The sequence below is a fragment of the Aquarana catesbeiana genome, linkage group LG04, assembly GCF_042186555.1.
Source record: "Aquarana catesbeiana isolate 2022-GZ linkage group LG04, ASM4218655v1, whole genome shotgun sequence".
Taxonomy (NCBI): domain Eukaryota; kingdom Metazoa; phylum Chordata; class Amphibia; order Anura; family Ranidae; genus Aquarana; species Aquarana catesbeiana.
Window position 1 is genome coordinate 645050447 of NC_133327.1, and position 15083 is coordinate 645065529.

At 42.1% G+C, this 15083-nt stretch overlaps 1 protein-coding gene across 2 annotated transcripts in view; it reads left to right on the forward strand.

Annotated features, from left to right (window-relative positions):
- TRERF1 (transcriptional regulating factor 1) overlaps nucleotides 1-15083 on the forward strand; it is a 256257-nt gene that overhangs the window by 199687 nt on the left and 41487 nt on the right. For both annotated transcript variants that reach the window (XM_073628438.1, XM_073628437.1), the window contains 2 exons: nucleotides 5889-5977; nucleotides 13390-13503. In XM_073628438.1, coding sequence (XP_073484539.1) covers nucleotides 5889-5977; nucleotides 13390-13503 — 203 coding nt within the window. The remainder of the gene's footprint in view (nucleotides 1-5888; nucleotides 5978-13389; nucleotides 13504-15083) is intronic.

Consider the following 15083-nt stretch of genomic DNA (forward strand, 5'->3'; position numbering starts at 1 on the left):
TCTTATCAAGAACAAACATGAGCTAGGCCAAACTCCATATTCTAGCTAAAATGTATAGGCAACCTTGAGAAGGTTTTCTATAGATAACAGCTTAAAGATAATATTGGTTTCAGTTAAAACTCACATTTGAGTTTTCTCAATTTTCCTGTAAAACTAAAATGGTGTCTTAAAACTAAAATGGAGTCCCTCATGATATGTGCTATGTTCTTTACACTGTTCATCTCTAAAACCTCCTGCACTGACTGCCTTCTCCATCAATACCACCTGACTCCATGTTCATCTCTAAAACCCAGCGGCGTAACGTGGGTTGTCAGCGCCCGGGGCAAGGCAAGTAAGTTGTGCCCTCTGACCCGTGGACTTTTAGCACTCCCTGAGTCCCTTCCACTAGTACAGTATTAAACCCCTTATGGTACATTTTAGGATTATTCATACATTTATATGTGGTCTTTGTAGTTTATTTAATAAATATATTATATATTTATAATATACTGCTGGTTCACTGACAGCAGTGGGAGCCAATGGCGTCATGCTGCCATCTCAGCCAATGAGAGAAAGACCCAGGTAGCCAAGACACTCCTGCAACATTGCTGGATCGAGATGGGCTCAGGTAAGGATTAGGGGGGCTGCTGCACACAGAAGGTTTTTTTATCTTAATGCATAAATTCGGACTTTACAACCACTTTAAGGAGGAATGGTTTCTATGAACAACAGTAGCACTTTTGAGCACAGGGCAAGTGTTTCTCACCATTCATGAGACAATTTTCCCTTTGCCCCATAGGTCTTATTTTCTTTACATTATAGAAAACACCTTCACCTCATGGTCAGGGTGAAGGTAGATTCCATTGCATGCTGGAGGTAATGCGACACTATCTAGATGAGGATACTCATTAGTGTGATCATTTGACAAGAACTTGAAAGTGGATAAAAGAACATCCAGACAAGAACATGTACCCTTCGGGATTCATTTTAACCAAGATACATAGTGTATTTATCTGAAACAAAAGGGCATTCTAGACTGTAAGAGCCCATTCACACAGGGGCAACTTTGGATCCGACTTCAAGTCGCCCCAAGTCGCCCCTAGTCGCCTCAAGTCGCGCTAAAAATCAATGTAAATGAATGGATCTGTCTTAATGCACACTACTGCAGTCGCTCCGACTTCAGAAAAGGTTCCTGTACTACTTCAATCCAACTTGAAGGCAACTTGTACCCATTGATTTCAATGGAAGTTGCCTCCAAGTCTGATCACTGTTCATACTGAGGCAACTTTACAGGAAGCAGAAAGGAAACAGAAAGTAACTTACTCCACTAAACAGCCAGCCCCCTCCTTCACACACACAGCTGATAAGCTCTGATTGGCCACTTGTAAAGTTCCCTGTCCTGGAGGCGACTTCAAGTTGTGTTGTAAGTTGCTCCAAGTCGTGCTGTGATTCATACTCAAGTCGTGTCCAAGTTGCCTCCGAAAGTCGCGCTGGAAGTCGTGTTGCCCCTGTGTGAATGGGCTCTTAGGCTGTTCAGGACAAGGACTGACCTGTGTGGTTCTCTATATCTGTATAAAGGTCTCATAAGTAAGAACTATTAGGCTGGCTATACATTATACAATTTTCATGTACAATTTTGCTTTAGATTTACCAAAACTATATAATATGAGATCAGACCTAAACACTTTCAATTTGTATGTAATCAGGCAAGCCTTTGCACTACACCAGGCGGTGCCCCGCCCCCCCTCCTGAATTATCGAGCACCAGCTGCCACTGCAATGGGGGTGACCTGGGGGTCCTCTCCCTTCCTGTTTTGGCTATGGGACAGGAAATAATGGTAAAACTCCTCAATGGGACACAGACGGCAAAAAAACCTGACAGGGCTTATAATCCGCCCTTACTCTATCCAAAATGAAAAAAAAATGTTTGCCTATGGTTTTACCTTAAGGCTATTAGACTTCTATTGTTATTTCTATCCATAGTGTGTGTGTGTCTCCTTCTCTATATACTGTATATACACAGGTTTAGTTCTGTGTCTATATCTAACACTGTTCTAATTTCAGCAAAATCCAAACTAAAGGTAGTAGATGAAAACATGCTTCTAGATGTCAGTTCATTAAAAGTGGCCTTACTGAAACATTATCTCTTGTATGTGTATTTGTCCATTATTTGGGCATTCCATTTTTTTAATAACGGAATGGTAAGAGGCAGCTACACAAGGTAGCTGACCTCGAAGTATTAAATGATAAATGGTATATTTTCTAAATGTTTTAGAATTGTGAGCGGGGTGACCCAAGGCTCTGTGCTGGGACCAATCCTGCTTACCTTGTTCATAAACGATATAGAGGTTGAAATGAATAGTTCAATCTCAGTGTTTGCTGATCATACAAAGCTAAGCAGGGTTTTTGAGGGAATTGAAGGGTGGGCAGCTATATGGCAGATGAGGTTTAATATTGAAAAATGTCAAGTAATGCACTTAAGAGCTAAAAGTATGAATACAAGTTACATGCTAGGGGGAAAACCTCTGGTTAAATCGAGGATGGAAAAAGATCTGGGGGTTCCAGTAGATCACAGGCTCAGCAATAGCATGCAATGCCAAGCTGCAGCAAGCACGGCCAGCAGACTCTTATACTTACCTGCTCTGTGTAGTGGTTTTGCACAGAGCAGCCCTGATCCTCCTCTTGTCGGGACCCTTGCCGGCACTCCTGGCCCCTCCCTCCTGTCGAGTGCCCCCACAGCAAGCAACTTGCTATGGGGGCACCCAAGCCGAGCCACTGCTCTGTGTTTCTATTCCGACATGGAGCTGCGGCTCAGCCCCGCCCCCCTCTCTCTCTCCTCATTGGCTCACTGACTTTATTTGACAGCAGCGGGTGCCAATGGTGCCTGCTGTGTGTCTCAGCCAATCAGGAGGGAGAGTCCCGGACAGCTGAGTGTCTCGTGCAACATGCTGGATCTGGATGGGGCTCAGATAAGTATTAGGGGGGCTGCTGCACACACACAAGGTTTATTATCTTAATGCATAGAATGCATTAAAATAAAAAACCTTCTGTCTTTAGAACTTCTTTAAACTATAATTCTATCAATTTAAAAAGCACTGGTTTGCCCACAACTTGAGTATGCTGTCCGGTTTTCAGGACCAATCTTCAGAAAGGATGTACTGGAACTGGCGAGAGTCCAGAGAAGGGCAAAGCTAAAAAGGGGCTTAGAAGACCAAATGAGGAACAACAGCAAATATTAAACGTATTCTCCCTGGAGAAGAGACGCTTAAAGTGGATGTAAACCCTCACATATACCCAGTGAAGTGAACAGCCTCAGATGATACACAGAAATGAAACAAATCTTGCTACATAAGTTTTACATGTATATCTGCTGTCTTCAGCTTTATATATCCTTTAGAAAGTTCTCTTTGTATTAGAGATTTTCTCTTCCTGGTCACCACTGGGAGTGGATTATTGGAATACATCCAAGAACAGCTGATTGGAGGAAAGGCATACACCCCACTCCACATTGGCAAAGAAAGAAAGGAATATGCAGAGCTCTGCTCTGAGATGGCAAGCTGACTGCTAATCTAGTGCTTTTGAAGAGATATAAGAAAACACTGCAGATATATGTGCCCAGCTCAAATTTCATGAATCGGGTTTACATCCACTTTAAGATGAGATCTGATCACAATATACATATCTCTAAATGGTGATTGTATCATTGGGAGAACACTGTTTAATCTTAGGACTCTATAGAAGACAAGCAGCCACACAATGAAGGGGTTCTAAAATAAACTGCGGAAGGGGTTCTTTAATGTTGGAGCGGTAAAGATGTGAAACTCCCTTCTTCAGTTGGTGGTGTCGGCGGGGAGTGTAGATAAATGTAAAAAAACATTTGCTCTTCAGCATTCAGTCACTGCACCAAGAGGTGCTTGATTGATAGCGCCTCCTTTTCAGAACCCCACTGTCAAACTGTGCCAAGCAGTCCTGCTTGTGATTTCCATATGCAGGGCATCCTGGAAGGTTGTAGTAATGAAGCCGATGGTGACGTCACCAGCCCTTGTGACATCACTACGTCTGTGCCCCACATGCAGCCCTGGTCCTGCATAGAGGTTATTGGGCTAGAAAAAAGCCCTAAAAATTGTTTATTCACATTATTTTTTTATAGTCTTTATTTTATTTAAAAAACATATATACCTTGAGATAGGGCTTAAACAGGAATAATTTCCTAAATTGACACACAAAATCAAAAACTCATTTTCCTTATGTTATAATAACAATGTTAACAGACTCTCAGGGCTCTGCTGTCCTGACTTTTCGTTGATCCAGAAAGACAAAAAACCACTATGACAAAACAAAAACCTATATCTAACAAAAAAAAATTGAAGGGAGAAAAAGAAGGACGAGAGAAAAAAAGGGAAACAACGAGGATATAAAAAGAGACCCTTAATTCCCCTCCACTAGAGCATGGCCATAATCCCTGGGGCAGGTAAAGAGAGACCAATTGGTCAATTTTTTAAAAATGTCTCCTCTTTGCCTTGCATAGTTGCAGTAATATTTTCCATGGCATATATGTCAGCTATTTTGGTAAGCCATAGCGAGATCGAAGAAGGGCCGGAATGCAGTTCTTAGCCACATTCAAAAGGTAGGCCACCATTGAGTTTTTATATTTAGGCTTTGAGAAATCTGAGAGGTGGAGAAGATATCTGGCCGGGTCGGATCCCAAATCAAGTTCAGTGAGCTGTTTTATAATTTCTCGCACTTTAGACCAGAACCTTTCCAATTTCAGGCAAGACCAGAAAATATGCAACATAGTACCCTCTGCCTCTCTGCAGCGCCAGCAGATATTCGTCGCATCAGGATAGATTTTCTGTAAGAGAGATGGTACCTTGTGCCACTGTGTAAGAATCTTATAGCTCAATTCTTGATGTTTACTAACCACTGAGGAACATGGAACAAAATAAAGAATGTGATCATGCTGCTCATCGGAAAATGTTTTATCCAAGTCTCTTTCCCATTTCCGAAGAAATCCAGGGACAAAGCCCTCAGGAGGGTGTATTAGCACTTTATAGGCCTCAGATACCCCGTGGGTGGAGGGAGCCTTTGCCAAACATAAATTTTCTAACGGTGAGTTAAGACGATTTGACCACCCCTGGCGGCGGAGACAGCTAAGGAAGTGGGTAAGTTGCTGGAGCCGCCACGGGTCCAATGGTGGATTAAGCATCAACTGTATTTCAGCTCTTGTCTTCAACCTGGAATCTACAAGGTAGTCGCAGACGCGAAATTTACCTTGGCTAGAAATGTGTTTAAAGTAGCTATCAGTATAGCCGGGGGGAAAGCTGGATTTCCCAATACTGGGTAAAGCCCTGTGATCTCCCCCTCTGACTTGGAGAAAAAGCTCTGTTGGACTACTTAAAGGGTTGCTCCTATAAGGGGATGATGCCGTAGGTTTCCAAGAGCTCTTGGGCATAACCATGGCAGACATTGTAGAGGGATCCCTATACGGAATTGTTCAATCCATACCTACGCTTTAGGTCCCTCGTCTCTGCACCATGCTAATACCCTGGTAAGATGAGCTGCCTTATAGTATCGAAGAGGGTCTGGAAAGGCCATGCCTCCGTGAGTTTTAGCCATGGCCAAATATGCGTGAGACAGGCGTGGATGCCTTTTCGCCCAAACAAATCTGGTAAAGACACTGCGCACTGACTTCAAGAAAGAGGTCGGAACTACTATTGGCAAAGTCTGAAAAAGATAAAGTAGCCTTGGCATGATATTCATTTTTAGAATAGCGTTCTGGCCCATCCATGTGTACACATTTTTAACGATAATATGATCAAGCAATGCTTAGTTAGTGTGTAACTTGCAATACTAGTAAAAGAGGTATATGGTTTACAAATCATTTTAAGTAATATCATTTATATTTTGCAGGTACAGACTATTGGAACAACAATGAGAAGAAGTGTTTTAACAAAGCTTTAATTACCTGCAATAAAGATTTCTTCTATGTTCAAAAGATGGTAAGATGATATTCAATATGCTTACATGAAGAATTTCTGGTTTAGGAAAAGTAGAGTAGATATTACACAGGGCCATATACGTGGGCAGCTGTGCCAGGCACAGAGGGTGACAAGTGCAGGCCGGTGACCGTGTCATGGTGATTCCCTTGTGACAGTGATCTTCAGGATAAAGCGATAATTGGTTCACAGATGGCCATCACAGCTCAGTTCGTCCTACAAGAATCCAGAGATAAGATGAGCTTGTGTTACTGAGCGCTCAGGTGATACAGACATAACAGAACAGAATGAGTTCAAATTTTTATACACAGTAGGTTAATGCTTCATACACAATGACACAATTTCATTAAAGAAGAAGTACAGCCAAAGATGGTTTGGCTGTACTTCTCCTGGGGATCACAGGAGTGCAGTTCGTTCTGCACTCCTGTGACCTGTTTTCAGCAGACAGGGGGCTGAAGCCCGCTGTTGGCTGATGTCACAGAGCCGGTCCAGGCTCGAGCAAGATCGTGACAATGAAGTCGGGATCCGCCCACATGCCTGAGCCACTGAGAGCCTGAGCTGACTGCTCCCGCCCCCTCCACAGCCCAGCGCTCTAGTGAGCCGGGGGGGGGGGGGGGGGCAGAGCAGAGAGCTGGGGGCTGGCAGTCCTTAGCTCTTCACTCAGGGAGCACTGAGAACCGAGCAATTGGCAGTGTTAGATCACTCGGTTCTTAGTGTTAGAGCCGACGGGGAACCTAGGTAAGTATGATTCAGAGAAAGAAAAACTAACCCCCTATACTTCTCTTTTAATGTCTATAGTATAGTTTTTTAGCTGATGGGCTGATTGAGTAGTGATCATATGTATTTATAACCAATATTAGATTTCAGTTTACTGCAACTAAATTGGTAGATAATTATCTCTAGCTGCTTGCATTGTTATAGAAAAGTTCTGTAAAGCCGGTCATAGACAGTTCGAATTATAGCCAGTTCAGCAGGGACCGGCCGAGATTCGAACTGTGTATGGTCAGGCTGATTGTATCCAAGTTGATCCATCGATTGTCTTGGATACAACCAGTATGTTACATTTTTATGAGGCAATTATTGCAACAGTTATAGCTGCTAGCAATAATCACTGTGTTCTCCTGGCAGGAATGGCTCCCTGTGCCCCCCGCCAGGAGAAACAATAGTTCTGCGGAAGGGGATTCCCCCATCAACACTAATGTTGATGGGGGAATCGAGCAATTGCACAGGTTGCAGAAAAGAATATTGTATCACCCTGCAAAAGCACATAACAAAGAGACAGGGATGTTGGTGACATCATTAGCCTAATATGGCCACATGGCTATACTTGGTCAGTAACATTGTCCAAATATGGCCATGTGACCATATTTGTGACCATATTTGGATAATACTTCATATTCCCATTGCACACATTCCTGGATAAGCTCTCAAAGTTTTTTTTCATATTTGGATAATGACATCAGCCAGAATCCCAACCCCTTTGTTACTTGTGCCTGTGGGACAGGGATTTCCCCATCTGCAGCTGACTGGGCCAACAGCCTGCTGTCATGTGGCGGCTACCTGCAGGTTCGGCCCGAACCTGAGCTCATCGTTAATGAAGATATGGGTCATGGAACCGAAAAAAGTGAGCCTGACATTGCCAAAGGTCCTAGAATTCATGGGGGAGTTGTGAACTCACTAAGTTAAACCAGAACTCCCAACCTGCACACTTGCTAAAGTTTCATACAATACATGTGTGCTAAACAGAGGAGGGAGCTGAAATCTGTTTTGGCTGAACTATCATGTTCCTTTTTGTTGTCAAACAGTGTTCATTTCAAGTCTTTTTCATTGACTTACTTGTAAGGTGTAAAGGGAATGAAGACTGGGGCTTATGTAAGCTTGAGTGTCAGGAGCTCAGAGATCTATATCATTATTTAGACTTCAGGTAATAGATGACCTTCCTGATTGGCACAGCAATGGCAGCTCCCATACTGCAATACTGGACTGGTTCCTTAGAAGCCCAACTCCAGGTTTACTATGATATTAAATAGTTTGTTGTAGCCAAGCTGGACTAAACTGGTTTGCAAAGAATAAATATGTGAATTGATGAGCTTGTCAAGCCCAGACAAACTACAGTGCTCAGGAGTGGTCTGATAAACCAGGCATAACATGGATGATAATTGTAATCAATCTACCAAATGGATGGATCATACAAAATGGGTAAAAAAACTGAAAGTGCCAGATAAGAAATAGAGGATGGAAATTGTGGAAAATTATTGGTAAATGACAATACCAATGATATGTACCAACAGTTTTTAATTTTGTACGATATTGTGTGTGTCTCACATGAAGTTGCAGCAGAGTTTTAGATTTATATTTTTTTATGAGTTTAAATCACTTTTGTTTCACAGATAGCACAGTATTTTATTTTTGTTAATACTAATGATATGTACCAACAGTATTAAAAGGTTTGCATCGAATAGCCCAGAGTGCTAAACATAGCTAAAACTAGAAGCTGTAGCTAGAAGACCAGAGAGGGTGCTCACTTTCCTAAAACTAGTAGCTGCAGCTAGAAGTCCAGAGAGGGTGCTCACTTTCCTAAAACTAGTAGCTGCAGCTAGAAGTCCAGAGAGGGTGCTCACTTTCCTAAAACTAGTAGCTGCAGCTAGAAGTCCAGAGAGGGTGCTCACTTTCCTAAAACTAGTAGCTGCACCTAGAAGACCAGAGAGGGTGCTCACTTTCCTAAAACTAGAAGCTGCAGCTGCAAGACCAGAGAGGGTGCTCACTTTCCTAAAACTAGTAGCTGCAGCTAGAAGACCAGAGAGGGTGCTCACTTTCCTAAAACTAGTAGCTGCAGCTAGAAGACCAGAGAGGGTGCTCACTTTCCTAAAACTAGAAGCTGCAGCTGCAAGACCAGAGAGGGTGCTCACTTTCCTAAAACTAGTAGCTGCAGCTAGAAGTCCAGAGAGGGTGCTCACTTTCCTAAAACTAGTAGCTGCAGCTAGAAGACCAGAGAGGGTGCTCACTTTCCTAAAACTAGTAGCTGCAGCTAGAAGTCCAGAGAGGGTGCTCACTTTCCTAAAACTAGTAGCTGCAGCTAGAAGTCCAGAGAGGGTGCTCACTTTCCTAAAACTAGTAGCTGCAGCTAGAAGACCAGAGAGGGTGCTCACTTTCCTAAAACTAGAAGCTGCAGCTGCAAGACCAGAGAGGGTGCTCACTTTCCTAAAACTAGTAGCTGCAGCTAGAAGACCAGAGAGGGTGCTCACTTTCCTAAAACTAGTAGCTGCAGCTAGAAGACCAGAGAGGGTGCTCACTTTCCTAAAACTAGAAGCTGCAGCTGCAAGACCAGAGAGGGTGCTCACTTTCCTAAAACTAGTAGCTGCAGCTAGAAGTCCAGAGAGGGTGCTCACTTTCCTAAAACTAGTAGCTGCAGCTAGAAGTCCAGAGAGGGTGCTCTATTTCCAACCGCTGGAAGGCAAACAAAAGAAAAAAAGCTCAACCCCATAGTGTAAGATAAAAAATAAAACAAATGACAATTTACTGAAAAATAGAAATGCACTCAGAAAAACACGCATGTGTAGGGCATGGCAAAAAGGTGACTTATGCCCCGTACACACGGTCGGATTTTCCAACGAAAAATGTTCGATGGGAGCTTGTTGTCGGAAATTCCGACCGTGTGTAGACTCCATCGGACATTTTCCATCGGAATTTCCGTCACACAAAATTTGGGATCTGGATCTCAAATTTTCCGACAACAAAATCCATTCTCGTAAATTCTGATCACGTGTACACAATTCCAACGCACAAAGTTCCACGCACGCTCGGAATCAAGCAGAAGGGCCGCACTGGCTATTGAACTTCATTTTTCTCAGCTCGTCGTACATGTTGTACGTCAACGCGTTCTTGACGTTCTGAATTTCCGACAAGATTTGTGTGACCGTGTGTATGCAAGACAAGTTTGAGCCAACATCCGTTGGAAAAAATCCATGGACTTTGTTGTCAGAATGTCCGATCAATGTCCGATTGTGTGTACGGGGCGTTAGAGTCAGAAAAGTCAGAGGGGCAGCCAGTGAACCACCAGAGGCTGATAAAGAAGCCGACTGGCTTCAAAACACGTGTCTACAACACGTGTCTACAGTGACGGGGATTCCAGTCCTGGGTTAAACACTGATTGCAGTTGTAGTGACAGCAGCTTCCTCCATCTTCAGAATGCTTTATCCCCAGCCGGTGGCCATAGCTAGTGGTTCTCTGGCTGCCCATTGGACATTTGTGGCTCCAAGTCGCCAATATGCCATGCCCTACACATGCGTACTTTTCTGAGTGCATTTATATTTTTCAGTAAATTGCCATTTGTTTCATTTTTGTATGCTACACTATGGGGTTTGCGCTGCTGTTTCTTTTGTTTTCTTCCAGTTGACTATTTTGCAACTGGTTTTGTCCAGTTGGCTTAAAGCCTAAAACCAGGTTTACTACGACTTTAAATAGTTCATTAGGGACAACTATTAGGGACAACAGAAGCATCTGCTGGGAGTGTTGTATAAACTGTATGTAGCATCAGATACAAACCGTAGACAGCACAGTGTTCTGGCAGTGGGACAGAGACTTCCCGCCCTGTTCCCGGAACATAATCGTGTCGGGCTGAGCACTGCTCAGCCATTCATAAGAAGCCTTGTATTTGTATGAATGAATACAAGGCTTTCTCTGATTGGCTGAGGTGGTAATTTACAAGCTATACATGGAACAATGTTTTTAAAACATGACATAATGAAAAAAAAATTTCCTTTAACTGTTCATCCTTATACATAGAGGTGCATCTCATAAAATAGAATATCATCAAAAAGTTTATTTATTTCAGTAATTTAATTCAAAAAGAGAAACTCACATATTTTATATAGATGCTTTACACACAGAGTGATATATTTCAAGCATTTCTTTCTTTTAATTTTGATGATTATGGCTTAAAGCTAGTGAAAACCCCAAATTTTGTATTGCAGAAAATTTGAATATTACATAAAACCAATAAAAAAAATTATTTTTAATAGAGAAATGTTGGCTTACTGAAAAGTATGTCCATGTACAGAATAGTATGCACTCGATACTCGGTTGGGGCTCCTTTTGCATGATTAACTGCATCAATGCGGTGTGGCATGGAGGTGATCAGCCTATGGCACTGCTGAGGTGTTATGAAAGCCCAGGTTGCTTTGATAGCGGCCTTCAGCTCATCTGCATTGTTGGGTCTGGTGTCTCTCATCTTCCTCTTTACACTACCGCACAGATTCTCTAGTTTAGGTCAGGCGAGTTTGCTGGCCAATCAAGCACAGTGATACTGTGATCATTAAACCAGGTACAGTGATACCTCGGTTCACAAACGCTTCTGTTCACGAACAACTCGGTTCATGAACAGAAGAGTTCACAAAAATATGGTTGGTACATGAACTCCGCTTTGGTTCACGAACACGAGCCAAGCCATCTTTCCTGCTCTGACACGTGGTCACGACTTCCTGTAGGTAAGATCATGGTCACAGAGAGACACTGAAAGTGTACTGTGAAGACACTTATATAGTATTGAGAAGCTTTTTGGTGTGCTTTTTAGCACATACCGTACAGTACTGTATTGTACATCCCTGTGCACACTTGCTGTAAAGCTTTTTTGTGTGCTTTTTATCACATACTATACTGTACTGCACCAGACATCCAGTTTGGCTCCAATTCAGAGCAAGCATGGTGGTAAGAAGAAAGTGCGGAGCAGTTATTAAGGTGACAAGAATGTGCAGAGTGGTAATGCAGGCGACAAGAATGAAGATCTCTCTTCATGCTGTACTGTACTTTGTTTCATATTTTTGTGGTTCAAAAACAAAACAAAAGTTCAGAATGGATTAACGTGATTTACATTGAACCCTATGGGAAAAATTGCCTCAGTTCGCGACCAGAGTAGTTTCACTAATTAAGTCCGTGAACCGAGGTATCACTGTATTGGTACTTTTGACAGTGTGGGCAGGTCCAAGTCCTTCTGGAAAATGAAATCAGCATCTCCATAAAACTGGTATGTAGAGAGAAGCATGAAGTGCTGTAGAATTTCCTGGTAGAGGGCTGCGCTGACTTTGGACTTAAAACACAGTGGACCAACACCAGTAGATGACATGGCTCCCCAAAACATCACAGACTGTGGAAACTTCACACTGGACCTCATGCAACTTGGATTCTGCACCTCTCCACTCTTCCTCCAGACTCTGGGACCTTGATTTCCACACCAAATGCAACATTTTCCACAGTAAGTGATGATTTGGGGAGCCATGTCATCTGCTGGTGTTGGCCCAATGTGTTTTATCAAGTCTAATGTCAGTACAGCCCTCTACCAGGAAATTCTAGAGCACTTCATGCTTCTCTCTGCTGACCAGCTTCATGGAGATGCTGATTTCATTTTCCAGCAGGACTTGGCATCTGTCCACACTGTCAAAAGTACCAGTACCTGGTTTAATGATCACTGTGCTTGATTGGCCAGCAAACTCGCCTGATCTAAACCCCATAGAGAATCTGTGAGGTATTGTCAAGAGGAAGATGAGAGACACCAGACCCAACAATGCAGATGAGCTGAAGGCCACTATCAAAGCAACCTGGGCTTCCATAATACCTCAACAGTGCCACAGGCTGATCGCCTCCATACCACGCCACCTTGATGCAGTAATTCATGCAAAAGGAGCCCTGACTAAGTATTGAGTGTATACTATACTGTACATGGACATACGTTTGAGTAAGCCAACATTTCTATATGTAATATGTCTCATAGTTACATAGTTAGTCAGGTTGAAAAAAGACACAAGTCCATCCAGTCCAACCATAAAAAAAAAAAAAAAAAAAAAAAACGTACAATCCAATATACCCAATACTATACCCACAGTTGATCCAGAGGAAGGCAAAAAACCCCAGCAGAGCATGCTCCAATTTGCTACAGCAGGGGAAAAAATTCCTTCCTGATCCCAGAGAGGCAATCGGATTTTCCCTGGATCAACTTTACCTATAAATGTCAGTACCCAGTTATATTATGTACATTTAGGAAAGCATCCAGGCCTTTCTTAAAGCAATCTACTGAGCTGGCCAGAACCACCTCTGGAGGGAGTCTATTCCACATTTTCACAGCTCTTACTGTGAAGAAACCCTTCCGTATGTAATATTCTATTTTTCTGAGATATTGAATTTCGGGTTTTCACTAGCTATAGTCATCAAAATTAAAAGAAAGAAATGCTTGAAATATTTTACTCTGTGTGTTACGCATCTATATAAAATATATGAGTTTCACTTTTTGAATTGAATTAGTGAAATAAATTAACTTTTTGATGATATTCTAATTTTATGAGATGCACCTATATATCTAAAAAGAAAAATTTAAAAGGCCATGCATTGCCTTTAGGTCTACTAATGCTGTCCTTTCATTCTAGATAAAGACAAAAACGGTGTCACAGTGTGTAGAATATTACTATACATGGAAGAAAATACTGCACATGGGTCGTCGCCATAGAACGCGCATTGTTGAACTTAATGAAGATGACACCGTAAGTTCTACAGCCTAAATGCTATTGCTACATAATTAGTCTGGCTGAAAAAAGACACATGTCCATCCAGTTCAACCAATAATTCTATTCCTTCATTTTCCATTGTAAGTCCATTCATTTACTGTTTATATTACTGACAACCATGTGAAAGCGAAGTATACCGCATCAAACAAACTGTCAGATTTGCTGAGTATTGTATAGACTACGGGGTTGATTTACAAAAGACAAATAGAGTGTGCACTTTTCAAGTGCAGTTGCTCTATAGCTTAGTAAATGAGGCAAAGTTCTGCTGACTTTCATCATCCAATCACATGCATGCTAAAATGCTGTTTTATTTTAGGTCTTTGGGCAGCTAAATATGACAAAGCATAAGTAAAATTAGCCTTATAAAAACATTATATGAGTAGGTCCAAAGACATCCAACCTTTTTATTAAAAGTTTCAGATAAGTTTGTGGGTGGGGAGGGGTACTTGTTAGGATATTCAGACAGGGCAAGTATGCTTTCTCTAAAAGTATACTTACCCTTTATATATTTGTGGTCTTCCTGATACTAATTCTGAACAGGGCCAGTACTACCATAGCCCTTTTAATGGCCCCAAACTGTGCCATCTAGAACTCTTTTGGTTAAATAAAGCTGAAGTTTAAGTATGGGAATTCTTACATAGTTACATTGGTCCAACTTGGACCAGTGTAAAAATGTATGTCCATAGCTGTGGGATCCCAGTGGAAGCTGGAAATCACTGTTGCGGGCATTGCTACTACAAAGATCTCCTCTGGCTTCTTAGTCCCTTACCATGCAGTTGCCTTGCTGCTTAGTGAACACAAGAGGCCGCTCCCATTCAGGGAACACTTTGCATCAGGGGTCTCCAAACTTTCTAAACAAAGGGCCAGTTTACCGTCCTTCAGACTTTAGGGGGGACAAATTGTGGCCATTGGAAGTAAAAATTGTCCTGGCGTCAGTGGGAATAAACAGGGCATCGTTGGTATCAGTGGAAGGAATAATACCCCATCAATTGTTTCAGTGGGAGGAATAGTGCCCCATTATTGGTGTTAATAGGAGAAATAGTGCCCCGTTGTTGCGGTCAGTGGGAGGAAAATTGTCCCAAGAACCAGATAAAGGCAAGCAAAGGGCCGCATCTGGCCCCCGGGCCACAGTTTGGAGACCACTGCTTTGCATCTTCTCAATCAATGCAAAGTGTTCTCTGACTGGATAAGGTTAAAAGATGAGGTGGTGATGTCACGATCTGCACTTCGTACAATCAGAAAACATGTTGCATTCATTCAGAAAATGCAAAGTGTCTTCTGAATGTACCAAAACTAAAAATAAAAGTGACTAAAAGTGTCTAATGAAAAAGTAAACCATAAATTGCAACATAAGTGATGTAACAGGGTGTACATGAATAATACTGCAGAAAGCAATAAATTTAAATAGAGCAATCTCCAAAACGTCCCATCCAAAAAAAGGAAACTAATCAATCAATAAAGTAGCAAGTAAAAAATATTGCAACAGATTGTGATCACACAGAGTGTAGATGAATGAATATTACTTAGAGAAGATAATAAATATAAATAAACAGTCT